The sequence below is a fragment of the Moschus berezovskii genome, chromosome 19 (assembly GCF_049115385.1).
Source record: "Moschus berezovskii isolate FMDL1 chromosome 19, NW_MosBer_1.0, whole genome shotgun sequence".
Classification (NCBI taxonomy): domain Eukaryota; kingdom Metazoa; phylum Chordata; class Mammalia; order Artiodactyla; family Moschidae; genus Moschus; species Moschus berezovskii.
The window spans coordinates 36,520,807-36,534,706 of NC_142478.1; the positions used below are offsets into that span (position 1 = coordinate 36,520,807).

At 40.6% G+C, this 13,900-nt stretch overlaps 1 protein-coding gene across 3 annotated transcripts in view; it reads left to right on the forward strand.

The window, feature by feature from the left end:
• Window positions 1-576: 576 nt before the first annotated feature.
• Window positions 577-13,900, forward strand: part of ANKRD50 (ankyrin repeat domain 50) — a 38,711-nt gene continuing 25,387 nt past the window's right edge. Inside the window, exons 1-2 of one of the 3 annotated variants that reach the window (XM_055404668.2) lie at window positions 577-716; window positions 2,216-3,153. In XM_055404668.2, the coding sequence (XP_055260643.1) occupies window positions 2,609-3,153 (545 nt within the window). In that variant the 5' untranslated portion in view covers window positions 577-716; window positions 2,216-2,608. Of the gene's footprint in view, window positions 717-920; window positions 1,392-2,215; window positions 3,154-13,900 lie in introns of those variants that run through there. The other 2 variants (XM_055404669.2, XM_055404670.2) reach the window with 2 other exon arrangements.

Genomic DNA, 13,900 nt, shown 5'->3' on the forward strand with positions numbered 1-13,900 from the left:
AAGGTTAAGGGAGTGGCATGGGGCAACTCTCCCAGCTCAAGTGCCCCTCCTAGCAGCGGCCCCAAAAGCCAGCGAGTCCCTCAGACGGGAAGACAAAGGAAGGCTCAGGGCCGAGTGCTGACGGGGTGGGTGGGGGCAGCGACTCGCGTGAGCTCGGGGACGTGAGAACGCAGCCCCCGCCCCCTTCTCCGCCCCCATCCCCGAGAAAGGCGGAGCCGCCGGGCAGCCTTCCGAGAGGTCTCCCCGCGGTGCAGAGCAGCCGGTCCCGAGCCGCCGCACACACCCAGGCACAGGCGGCCACGGGACGGTACAGCGGGGGAGGGGCGAGGCAGGGGGGCGGAGCCGGCGGCCGAAGAAAGGCCGGGCGGCCGGGAGGCGGGGCCTGGGCCGAGGGGCGGGTCGTGGGCGGGGCCGGGCCGCGGGGCGGGGCGGGGCTGGCCGGTCCCGGGCTGCCTGAGACAGTCACTGCCCTGGCGGCGGCGGCGGCGGCGGTTGGCCAGTGGGGGCTGGGAGGAGCACGGCGGAGCTGCTGGGGCAGCTGGAGCTGGCAGTTGCCGGGGGCCAAGAGGAGGATCTGGAGCCGGGAGCGTTCTCCGGGCCGGGCGGAGGAGGCGGCTGCAGAGTTGAGGGAGCGCTGGCGGCGGTGGCTTCTCGGCAAAGCAAGTGTCTGAGACTGAGACTCCGCAGCGGCGGCGGCGGCGGCAGCCGGGACCGAGGTAACCGAGGCGCGGCGGCGGCGGCGGTGCAGACGAGGCCCCACCCTCAGCTCGGAATCTCGGGGGCTGTGGCTGGGCTCGGACCTCGCGCACCCACCCACCCTTTTCAGCGCGGGGCTCCAGACCCGACTTCTCGCGTCGTTCCGCCGCGTGCCGGGCGGGGGCGGGAGCAGCAGCAGCGCCCGGGGTTGGGGGCGCGGAGCTGGACGCCGACCCGAAGCGACCCCACATCCAGGATCGGCGAGGACGCCGGGCACCCCTTCCCCCTTCAGAGGACACACCCCGATCTCGGGGCGGGGCGGGTGTCTAGGCGTTCCCAGCCTTCTGGAAGGAAGACCTCAGTGTGGAGGCTGCACCTCGGTCCGTGGCCTCTCCGAGGTGGCCCTCCTGTGGCTCCCTGGGGCCACTGAACCCGAAGGAGGTTACTGTCGCTGGAAATCCCGGAGCTCCTTTTGTCTATCAGCTGAAACTAGAGGCCGGAACTGTAGGCAAACACCCACCAGCCCAAGCCATCTATTCCTTATCCCTTTCCTGCCTGGAAGGAATTCTCCCCGGCAGCCTTTTCTCCGGCCACAGTAGTAGATTTCATGCCTCACCCCCTCTCCGAAACCTTCCTCTTTGGCGCAGAGGAAAGAAGGATTCGCGTAGTACTTGTGTTTGGATTTTATCATTCATGTAAGCTCATCCCCTTCCCCTTTTTCTTTTTAACCCGTTCCCATTCAGCCGCAACCCTGATAATCATCCGCTAGATTTTGCAAACTATCAACAAAGGAGTGTGGCCAGTCAACAGAGCCCTTTGACTGGCTGGTCTGTACAAGTTCATAGAGCTTCCCTACCTGGCGCTATTTTTCCGAGCTTGTGGGAAAGACCTTTTTGGCTATAGAGTTAAGGATGATACTGCATGTGCCTGAAGTCTTTATTTCTCCTTTCTACAGTGAGGTTTTAAAAATCCAGCGTAACTTGATTCAAATGTAGCTGTTTGGGAAGCCTAACTATAGAGGAAGAGAAATACGGAAAGGAAAACGTAATTATGATTTTGGTGTAGTTATCCAACTTTTTGAAAGTGCCAAAGACGAAGTGTATGAGTTTTTGAGATTACTGTAACTGGATAATTGTATTCTTTGACAAATAAGCTTTTTAGCATGTGATATTTTGCACGAAGCTATTTTTTTTATTTGCTAGTGGGAATTATTGATTACCTGGACATCTTAAACGCAGAAACCTGTGAACAGGTTCACTAAGAATCTATCTTGAAAAATGTATTTTATGAATGCTTTGAAATAAGATGTTAACAGTGGTTTGCCATTTTTGCCACATAAGAGACAGTAATCTGAAACAGTTCCCTCTCTGGCAGTTGTCCAGATACCTAAAACCTGCAGGGTCTAGTACTTTGACTATCCTTCAACAGGAAGTATAGCACTAACAATCTACTGTATAAATGTCATCCCTTTGATAGCATTTAAGTGTAATGGACACGTTTTTCTGCATCTAATTTTCAGATACAGAGTTAACGCTGGAAATCTGGAGAAGCATTTTATACAAATTGAAAGATTGGGCTTTCTCTTCAGTTTTCCAGATGTATTGTCTCATCTGCATACTTGAAATATCCACAATCACATAGACTCCAGATGTAACCATGGAGTTGCGCGACCCATCAAGATATAGGAAAAGTGTGGCCAAGGTTCGGAACCAGGCAGTTTTCCACCAGTTCAACAATTAATATAAACGTATATTCTCTGCTGATTATCAGGAATAAAGAGCCAAATAAAGTCATGCACATTCTGTTGGCAGATGGACTCTGTGGGTGTTGAATTTTACTGTAACTGGTTACTCTGCCATTCAAAGTCAACTTAATATGCAAGTTCAGTCCAAACCTGTGTTGATGTACCCAGATGCTAGCAAATGTTTACGATAAGAAACCTATTATGACTAATCCTTGGGAAGAGAAAGTCTGCAAAATGGCTCAAACGAGTTTACTGCAGGGGAAGCAGTTTTACTGTAGGGAGTGGGTTTTCCACAAGCTTCAGCATTGCCTCCAGGAGAAGACTAACTGCTGCAACAGTGCTGTCAACACACCACCCCTTGTAATGAATTCTGGGAATAATGCTAGTGTTGTCTCTGGGAAAGGAGCTGCCTGGGGTGTGTTATTGGTAGGAGGGCCTGGCAGTGGCAAGACAGCCTTATTCACTGAGCTCTTGTGGCCAAGTTCACCTACAAGCTTGCAGAGAGGTTTACATCGCCAGGCTTTGGCCTTTCATTTCTGCAAAGCGCAGGACTCTGATACTTTGTGTGTTGGAGGGTTTATTAGAGGTCTGGTTGCTCAGATCTGCCGTAGTGGACTACTCCAAGGATACGAAGACAAACTAAGGGATCCAGCAGTTCAAAGCCTCCTACAGCCTGGGGAATGTGAGAGAAACCCAGCGGAAGCATTTAAAAGGTAACAAATAAGTCATGGTCATGGTGTTCTGTTTCTTTGAAAAAATTAAAGGTTTTTTTTTTTTTTTGGTGTTTTGTATTGTTTCTTAACTTTGCCAGTACTTTTACTCTAATTGTGTATTTGGGGATAATCTGTGGTTGTGAAACACTTCTATAGTTTGAATGTTGAAGGAAACAAAATTTAAGCTTTGTATTGTAGGGATATTAATTAAAAGTATATGTTTTACTTGTTTAATAACAGAGTGTGGAGCCCTGGAGAAACTTAGATAGGTGTGATATTCTTGCAGACTTTTTAACACGTGAGTGCCATCCAGTAAAACTCAGGGCCAATCTGTTTTCTTCTCTGTTAGCCATCAAAATCAGGGTCAGAACTGTTATATCATTCTGAATTTAATGAGCAAATCTTTTAGGCAATACCTGTATCACAAATTTGAGATGCCAAGCTTGATGGACGTGTTCAATATGGAATAATCAATCATGCAAACCTGAATATTAAACTCTTCTTTTTAAGAGATTTAAGTGTACATAAACAAATCTTTTCCTCTTGACTTACTACTTTTTCTGGAGGTACTGTCACATTGAAGAGCTGAATTTTCATTTCCGTTAAGTAATTTCATAAATTGTGGATTTATTGAAATCTTAGAAAATGTTTTGAAAAGCTTAGTCTAAGTTGAACTTAGTCTAACTAAAGTATGTAATTATGTAGTTTGATTGAAATTAGTTAAATAAGTTATGTAAATTTTTAATACTTAAAATATTTAAAATCAAGTCTGATAACTGTATATTTTTGATATATTCTGACCATGAGCAAATCTTTCTCCATAGTAGCAGAGATTTTCTTTAAAAAGATCCTTCTACTCAGATTGTTTTTCTATATTTTTCCCCCACTGGGTGAATTTTAGTTACCAATAGGTGAATTAGAAGCAGATACAGCTGTATGTAAAAACCACATCAGTATTGATTTTCTGATTGACAGAAGGATCTAATCATTTTGTATTCTCAGTCTGTACTTGGGGAGGGAAAGTCTAGTATTTCTATTTGTACCATTCTGGTACTCTTATAGTTTTCTACTGGGTCTTTCAAAAACTTGGGTCACTTTCTTTTTCACTTAAGTAAAGAATCAGTGGGCTTCCAAGTGGCTCAGTGGTAAAGAATCTGCCTGCCAATGCAGGAAACACAGGAGACACAGGTTCGATCCCTGGGCCAGGAAAATACCCTGGAGGAGGAAATGGCAACCTGCTCCAGTATTGTTGCCTGGAGAGTCCCATGGACAGAGGAGCCTGGCAGGCTGTAGTCCATGCGGTGCAAAGAGTCAGACATGACTGAGACTAAGCATGCACAATGATGATGGAGTCATTAAATAAACTAGGTAACCCCTTGGCATTGGAAAAGTTGTTTTTGATAATTCGTAGAGCTACACGTTTCTTTGAGCCTGAAGCAGTAATATAGTAGTAGTAGTAGTGTAGTCGCTCAGTCGTGTCCGACTCTTTGCGACCCCATGGACTATAGCCCACCAGGCTCCTCTGTCCATGGGATTCTCCAGGCAAGAATACTGGAGTGGGTTGCCATTGCCTTCTCCAGGGGATCTTCCCAACCTAATCATCGTCAAATGCAGACATGAGAACATACTTAAAAGTTAAACATAGTTTTACATAGTCTGTGACATTAGATGATCTAGACCTCTGCTTTTTGGACAAATAGTCAAGATTTTATTGTGGGTTTTACTGGTGTTTGATTGACTTCTTAAATAAATCCTTTGGAGAATTTTGATAGGCATATATTTTATTTAGGCAGGGAATAGATGTAATTCCACAAGTAGACAATGGAGCAAAAGGTCATTATTTTCAAAGAGTTAAACAATATTTTGAGGGAGACAGAGATGGATGGAGTTAATCATAACATGATGGGAGATAAAATATAAACAAAGAAAAGTAATTTTTTTTTTCATTTTTGACAAAAACAATCTCCCAAACCAGGTTGTGTATTGTTACTTTCTTAACATCTAATACTTGATAATTAATATTGATGACTTCATATAGTTATGTGTGAAATAATTTAATAGAAATAGAAATTTGATGTAGTTCTTCACAGATCCATAAAATTGGAGAAATTTCAGAGTGGTTTAGTAATTGATGCTTTTTATCTACTTTTCTTCAGTTTTACTTCCTAATTTTTTATCCCTATTTTTTTACCCTTAATGATACTGGATACAATATGCAGTGCTGCAGACTAACATCTTACATTGAGTCACATAGCTAAGTAGTAACTTGTTAATTACCAGTTTTTTGAAATCAGATTTTCTTCATGATTAAAAAAGACTGAAAGTAGCTTCATGTTTAGTTAAATATTGCTACTTTCTTTTTTTCTGACATAGTGGAGTATATTCTGTTGATTGTAAGATTTAGTTGTCGAGAAATTTCTTCTGACATCCATTCATTCATTCTTACAGCAAATGTTTATTGAGAGCTTTTTGTGTTTCAAACACAGTTCAGCTACAGATATTTATTGACAATTGTCTTTGTGTTAGGTAGAATTCAGCTATAGATATTAGTGAATAGAACAAACAAAATACACTGTCTTCATGGAGTTTTAAGTTGTTAACGCTAACATTTATCTTATTTTTATGGGTAAATACTTGCTATTGTGTAGATGCAGCACACACACATTTTAACACTGATGGAATTGGATCATCCATTAAAGGGAATGATGAATGAAGACACATTAATTTCGTATTTTTATTCTTTTCCATTTTTCTTTCTTCACTGGTTAAAGTGCCAAGCTGTTGTTACTACACTTAGAATATATATATTTCTTCTATTTCTATTGATGGAACTAAGATGACAATCATTACATTTTTACTTGTTTAGAGAACCAAACACTGATTTATTTCATTCTGCCGCCCGTTTCAGGCTTATATGGGAAAACTTTGCATTTTCTGTTGAATTGACTTTTCTAGAGTTAGTGGTAGAGATAGTTTCCTAGTAGTCCTATAACTGTAAAACAAATTCCAGTTGTTTTTGACCAAAGGATCAAGTTAAGGAATGGAGGAGGGGTTAGTGGTTTTAGATCCTGTGATTGGTTCAGAAGCACGGTGAAAGATGGTTATTTTTTCAACCAGAAAACTTCTTTCTGAACCTTACTATCATGGTCCTTGACACCCCCCCCACCCCAAGACTAGGGTCTTTTTGGAGAGATAGATGGATGTGGAGTGGAAGTACAAAACTTTGTTCGTAATGGATATTATTTTTTTTTATTTCTGATTAGCAATAGGCAAGGCCAGATGTAAACTTTCTGTGTGATGTCAATTTTCCAAGTTGGGTAAAAAGATTTTGTTCTTTGTAATGTTGATAGTAGTAGTAGTGTTAGTCGCTCAAGTCCTGTCCAACTCTTTGCGACCCCATGGACTGTAGCCCACCAGGCTCCTCTGTCCGTGGGATTCTCCAGGCAAGAATACCTGGTGGGTTGCCATTCCCTTCTCCGGGGGATCTTCCTGACCCTGGGGTCAAATCTGGGTCTCCTGCGTCTCAGGCAGATTCTTTACCATATGAGCTACAGGTAATGTTGATAGGAATTATTAAACATCTTCAGTGGTAACCTCAAATTAAGTATAGATGGAATAAAGTTGTGATGAAGAATTAAGGATGAACAACTCTAAACTTTGAGAGTTTGGCAGAAAAATTTTATGAAAAGTGGTGAAAGGTAACAATGGCTTGTTAGAAAAAGATTGGGAGGTAGAAGACTGGACTCTGACATTTGTTCCTTATGTTGAATAAGAATCCTTGAATAGTGGAGTTTTCTTTCTAATTTTTTTATCTCCTCCTTAAACATTTTATACTTCTTCCCTTGTAGCTCTCCAGATTCTTAACTTCTTTTGTAATCACTTATGCATATATGTGTTGTTATCTCCTCTGTTAGGCATATGTTTCTTCATAACATTATTCATGGCTGATTAATATTTTATGTTTATGATAGCACTTTGAACAGCATTTTGCATATCGTAAGTGCTGTATGAGTATTGTTTGAGTGAGTGAATACTGCTACTTACCTATCTAGAATATGTTTGAACCTGATTGAAGGACAGCTGAAGCTCTTGCATAAGAAAGGAAATTGAAATGTTACATCATTTAGGTGAGTGTTAAATGCAGACCAGGCTGGTATAGTGATTATTAATTTATTAACCTGATGTCCGCTCTTTAGCATGTATGACTATGGCAGTGGTCCAGACAGTTGTACCTGGCCAGATGTCTATCTTCTGTCTCAACTGACTCCAACTATTTTTGGCAAACTCAACAAAGGGGCAAAGGACAGAATGGGACTGGAGTGTGTTCTTCCTTCTTACCCTCAATTGTGGGGTATTTTCAGGGCAAAATAGTTCCTTTCCATTATCTGTTTTGTATATCTAAGACGACTTATACTCTTAACTAACTTTCGGAGAAGGCAATGGCAAGCCACTCCAGTACTATTGCCTAGAAAATCCCCTGGATGGAGGAGCCTGGTAGGCTGCAGTCCGTGGGGTCGCTAAGGGTCGGACACAACTGAGCAACTTCACTTTCACACATTGGAGAAGGAAATGGCAACCCACTCCAGTGTTCTTGCCTGGAGAATCCCAGGGATGGGGGAGCCTGGTGGGCTTCCGTCTATGGGGTCACACAGAGTCGGACACGACTGAAGTGACGCAGCAGCAGCAGCAGCAACACTCTTAACTACTAAATCTGATCTATATGTCTTTACAGAACAATATTTAAGCCTATGAGCTTCTGAATCCACTCTTAACCTGTCTTTAGCCTTAGATGATATATGTTAGTAATTTTTTTTCATTATTAGTGCTTCCTTCTATTCAGAATCCTCTGACTATATTCTCTGATGGTGCTTTCTCTCGGTTCTCTCTGGGTGTCCAACAAATCCTCTTTAGGTCGTCTCCATTTGTTTATACACTCCTTCAATAATTTACTTACATGGCTACCAGTGCTTGTGTCTGACATGATAGCAATCCAGGCTACATCAACAGCGTTTCTCTTCATTCTGATCAACATATATCTTTTCACTGGAGTGTCCCTCACCTACCTTCCTCTGTTCAACCCAGCATCTCTTTTAGCATTTCTATTCATTGACACCGATTGATTTCTTAGACAAAAAGTCAGCACCTGCTGTGTGCCAGATGTGTGCTAATGTGCAGATAACAGGACTGAAGTGGTGAACTGATCAGGACGCTGAGGAGTGGGGAGAAATACGTTGAACAAATAATCACAAAAATTAAAAAATGCAGCTTTGCTAAGTGCTGAGAAGGAGGGACACAGGCCAGTAAGAAAACATACAGTATAAGGCCTGATTGTTATCTAAGTTACTCCATAGTTACTCTTATTTTCTAAACACTTTCTATTTAAAAGTATGATCATGAGATCAACAATATTGGCATAACCTGGGAGGTTATAATAAAAGTGGAATCTTAAATTACTGAAGTGAATCTGCCTTTTAAAAATATTTCTAAGTGAATTCTGTGCGCATTGAAGTTTGAGAAGCACTGCTCAGGGTAGATACTAGAGTTTTCTTTTGACTTTTTTTTCTGTTATCTTCTTTTATTCCATGGTATCTCATCTTTTCCTTGGAATGGTTCGTGAATTTTTTTACACTGATCTAGAATTTTTGTTCATCACCTCCTTGGTGCTCTCCTTAATCTTAGCATCTCTATAATGTGATTCCTTTCGGTAATGGCCAATTAACCAAAGTAAAACAGTGTTTTCTTTAGGTCATTCCTCTGAGCCTGTGGTAATGTAAACAACAAATTTAAATTTGTCTACTTGACTTTAAAAGTTCTTTGCAGTTTGGTTCTCTTCCATCTAAAGTATGTATTATGTTTCCAGACTTCACCAGAACACATTAAGCTCATTTATTCTTTCAGGAATTATTTTTAAGCTTATGAGACAATGTTAAAGTTGATAAGAGATATGAATAAGAATATTCTCATTTTTCTTATTGTTTAGTAAGAACTTAATATACTTAGTAAGCATATGGACCTTTAGTTTGTTATAGGTTGCAGATTTTTTTAGTTTTAACTTTGTTTTTAGCAGTTTTGCTTAAATGGTTTCTATACAATGAAATGGTTTGACTTTATAAAGTAAAATAAGTAAATTCTCTTGCCTTAAAAAAAAATCTTTGAAGTGTATTCTGATTGGTTGCCTGTCTTTATTCTCTAGTTGTTTTAGTGCTTGCTTTGTGTTAGTGTGTGAGTCTCTCAGTTGTGTCTGACTCTTTGCAACCCCATGGACTGTGGCCCACCAGGCTCCTCTGTCAATGGCATTTCCCAGGCAAGAATGCTGGAATAGGTCGCCATTTCCTTCTCCAGGGGATTTTCCCCACTCAGGGATCAAACCCTGGTCTCCGGCGTTGCAGGCAGATTCTTTAGTGTCTGAGCCACCAGGAAAGTCCTGTCTTTGACTATACTATATATAATTGTCTTAAATTTCAAACCAACTTCTCTTACATGTTATCTTAATTTCAGAAATATCCCTTTTATCATTTTCTTTTCTACCACACATGTAATGTAACTAAATGCTGTCCTCAGATGCTTGGTCGTGTCCAACTCTTTGCGACCCCATGGACTGTAGCCCACCACGCTCCTCTGTCACTGGATTCTCCAGGCAAGAATACAGAAGTGGGTTGCCATTTCCAGGGATCTTCCTGACCCAAGGGTGGAACCCACTTCTCTTATGTCTCCTGCATTGGCAGGCGAATTCTTTACCACAGGTGCCACCAAGGAAGACCAGTGTATCTAAATAGTCTTTGATAATAATGTAGAATTTGAAAATGTTCATGTAGTTACTTAGTGAAAATAAGAATTAATTAAGAGAATTATATCTTATTTGTGGTTATCTTGAAAAACAATTTGGAATGTTATAAGAACTTGTAACCTTTTTACAGTTGTGACTCCAGAAGTGAATACGTAGATATTGCTGTGGATTGAATTATTTGCTTTTGTTCTTCTCTCTATGTATCCTTGGTCTTTCCCAAATGATATTGCAGTGCTTCTACTAGAGAAGTGTCCTTCTATGCCTTTTGATTTTGGCTCAGCCATGTGACATGGGGGATGTTAGTAGACGTGATCCAAACAGAGACTTAGCACATGCACGAGTGATTGGGCTTCTCCTCTTTGAGACTCGTCACCTTGAGAAGGATATGTTCTGGCCAGCTGGTTGGTCCCAGGAGGATGAGGGGGATATGGTGCAAACCCGACCCACCTCAAAGCTTTACTCTAAGTCTGGAATACAACAAATGCACGGACACAGGACAAAGTATAAGTGATTGCTATTTTAAGCTCCTGAGTTTTGAGGTGTTTGTGGTATACCACTCTTGTGGAAAAAACTAACAATCCAAAAATTAAGGAAATGATATTTCAAATAGGAAATCATTAATTTTCATAAAAAATCTGAGAGTCCTCATTGCTCCCCCAATTTTACGCCTCCCCTTCCCCGATTCTCTCAGCTACTTTTGTTCTGTTTCCAAGATAAATGCCTCAGTTTTTCTTCATCTCCATTGCTGCTCCTCCCATATCCCTTGCAGTGATGTCCTAACTGGTCTTCTCCTTGCTGCTGTTATCCCTCTTATCTTCACAGATTAGTTAAGGGTATCAGATCTTGTTTCTCTGCTTGAAACCTGCACATAGCTTCTCATTAACTTTATAATAACTTCTGAGCTTTACATGGTCTGGCTCTAGCCACTGACTTTGACCTGTACTGTCCTCAGCCTTGTTCTTTGTTCCTCATGCGCAATGTCCTTACTATTGTTCTGTAATAGGTCACGTTCTGGCCAACAGATATCTGTATGGCCACTTGCTCTGATATCACTTAGGTATACCAGCTTTAATGTTTCCTCCTTGGAGAGCTACCTTTGTCCATTGAGTTGCCCCAGCCAATCATTTTCTTAAATCCCATCATCCCACTTTGCTTTCTTTTTGTCTTAATTTTCAGTGTCTATCATGATTGGGAATTATTTTGTGCATACTTTGACTTTCTAGCTAGCTTCTGGAATGAGCAGAGTACTTGTTTGTCTTGTGCTTTTATATCTCTAGGGCTTAGAATATAGCAGAGACTCATTCAGTTCAGTTCAGTCGCTCAGTTGTGTCCGACTCTTTGCGACCCCATGAATCACAGCATGCCAGGCCTCTCTGTCCATCACCAACTCCCAGAGTTTACTCAAACTCATGTCCACAGAGTCGGTGATGCCATCCAGCCATCTCATTCTCTGTCGGCCCCTTCTCCTCCCGCCCCCGATCCTTCCCAGCAGGAAGTCTTTTCCAGTGAGTCAACTTGTCGCATGAGGTGGCCAGAGTATTGGAGTTTCAGCTTTAGCATCAGTCCTTCCAATGAACACCCAGGACTGATCTCCTTTAGAATGGACTGGTTGGATCTCCTTGCAGTCCAAGGGACTCTCAAGAGTCTTCTCCAACACCACAGTTCAAAAGCATCAATTCTTCGGCGATCAGCTTTCTTCACAGTCCAACTCTCACATCCATACATGACCACGGGAAAGACCAGAGCCTTAACTAGACGGACCTTTGTTGGCAAAGTAATGTCTCTGCTTTTTAATATACTATCAAGGTTGGTCATAACTTTCCTTCCAAGGAGTAAGCGTCTTTTAATTTCATGGCTGCAATCAGCATCCGCAGTGATTTTGGAGCCCCCCAAAATAAAGTCTGACACTGTTTCCACTGTTTCCCCATCTGTTTCCCATGAAATGATGGGAGACTCATTACTCCATGAATTAATAATTTTGTCACATTGATAATTTGCTCTAAACATATTCAGCTTTGAAATATTCTGTTTTCCTGTGGAATAATCTATACATATAGATGAAATAGTTATAGATGAAAACTATTTAAAACCAGCATTTTGATGACTTTATATTAGTGTCTTATAATTCATGTTGAAATTAATTTTTATCAAATGGAAACTTTTTAATAACATCAGATTTATGTTATGTGATGTGAGTCATATGATGTCACCTCTTGCCTCTCTTCTATAAATCCATAGTTTCATCTTGAAACTCTTTATCATTCTTTCAGACATTGTCATTTAAAATTCATATTCGTTTAGAAAGGAGAAAAGACTTTTGCAGTTTAAATCTCAGTTAATATGTTTGTTAAGTTGCTACTTTAGGGAGAGAAGCAACTTGCAAAATGGTGGACTTCACAGGAATTGAAAGGTTAACAATAATGGTACTAAATTAGGTGAAGAAATTGTTGTAGAAAATAAATTATAGAGGAAATGATACGTTGCTCCTATCCCCAAAGCTTCAGTTATACAGGAAAATTAATAAAACAGAAAGACAAACATGCATGTACCTACTCATTTTGCCACATTTACTCTAAATCTGAGTTTTCTGTTTCTTTAAAAAAAAAAAAAAATCCACATTTGAAGCCACCGAAGTATCCCATTCTAATTCTGATCTAGATGACCCCCTCGGTGTCCCATCTGTGAATTTACTTGTTATGCATATGTAGTTTGACTAGTTTATATACATGGGGAGATATATATGTATTTATACATACTTGTTACATGCTTTAATTCTGTACATTTTTAATTCCATATCAGCAATTCTCAAACTTTTTTTATTCTAGGTCCCCTCTATACTCTTAAAATTTATTGAGTACCACCAAGAGTTTGTTTATGTGGATTATGTCTATGTATCAATATTTGTTTATTTGAAATTTAAACTAATGTTTAATATATAGTAACATATTTAATAGTAATAAATCTTATATATTAACATAATATTTTAATGAAAGAATAACTGAATTGCCCAAGACAAATGGAAGAAAATACACATAGCAGCATTGTTTTACATTGTTTTGCAAATCTTTTTAATATTAGGCTTAATAAAAGACAGCTGGACTATCATGGTTATGTTTCTGCATGCAGCCTCTGGAAAAGTCCATTTATCCTTAAGAAAGAACAAGAGTGAAAAAGGCAAATAACATCTTAGTTTTATTATGACCCTGATTAGGGACTTCTAGGGAGCCCATACTGCACTTTGAAAAATATTGTTCTGGATAAATAGTATTGTGTTGCTAGTACTGTCCTGCAATATTTTCTTTGTAATATTGTTTTTCTTTTGTTTGTTTAGCCATGGTATTATATGTGGATCTGCATGGTTCACTTTACTATACAGTATGCGTGCATGTGTGCCAAGTCACTTCAGTCTTGTCCGACTCTTCGTGACCCTTTGGACTATAGCCCAACAGGCTCCTCTGTCCATGAGATTCTCCAGGCAAGAACATTGGAGTGGGTTGCTGTGCCCTCCTCCAGGGGATCTTTCCCACACAGGGATTGAACCTGTGTCTTTTAGGTCACCTGAGTTGTCAGGCAGGTTCTTTACCACTAGCCCCACCTGGCAAACCCACTCTCCAGTATATAATTTCATTTTTTATACTATAATTCATTTGTTGTCATGTTGATACTCATTTAAGATGTATTCAACTTTTTAACTTTACAAAACAGTTAAGAACATTCTTGGGTATTCTAGTGTGTATATATTGAGAATAAAGAAATGAAGGGTGATTCCAAGTTGAATTAAATACTCAAGTATTAAGGGAAATTTGGGATCTTAAGATGTGTATATCCATCTTCAATCTGGAGATAGTACCAACTACTCTTTAAAATTACATCAGTTTATACTCTTCTAAGAGTGTAGAATTTGAGTTTCCATTACTCTACTAGATCTCCAACACTTGCCATATTTTCAGAGTTCTTTGT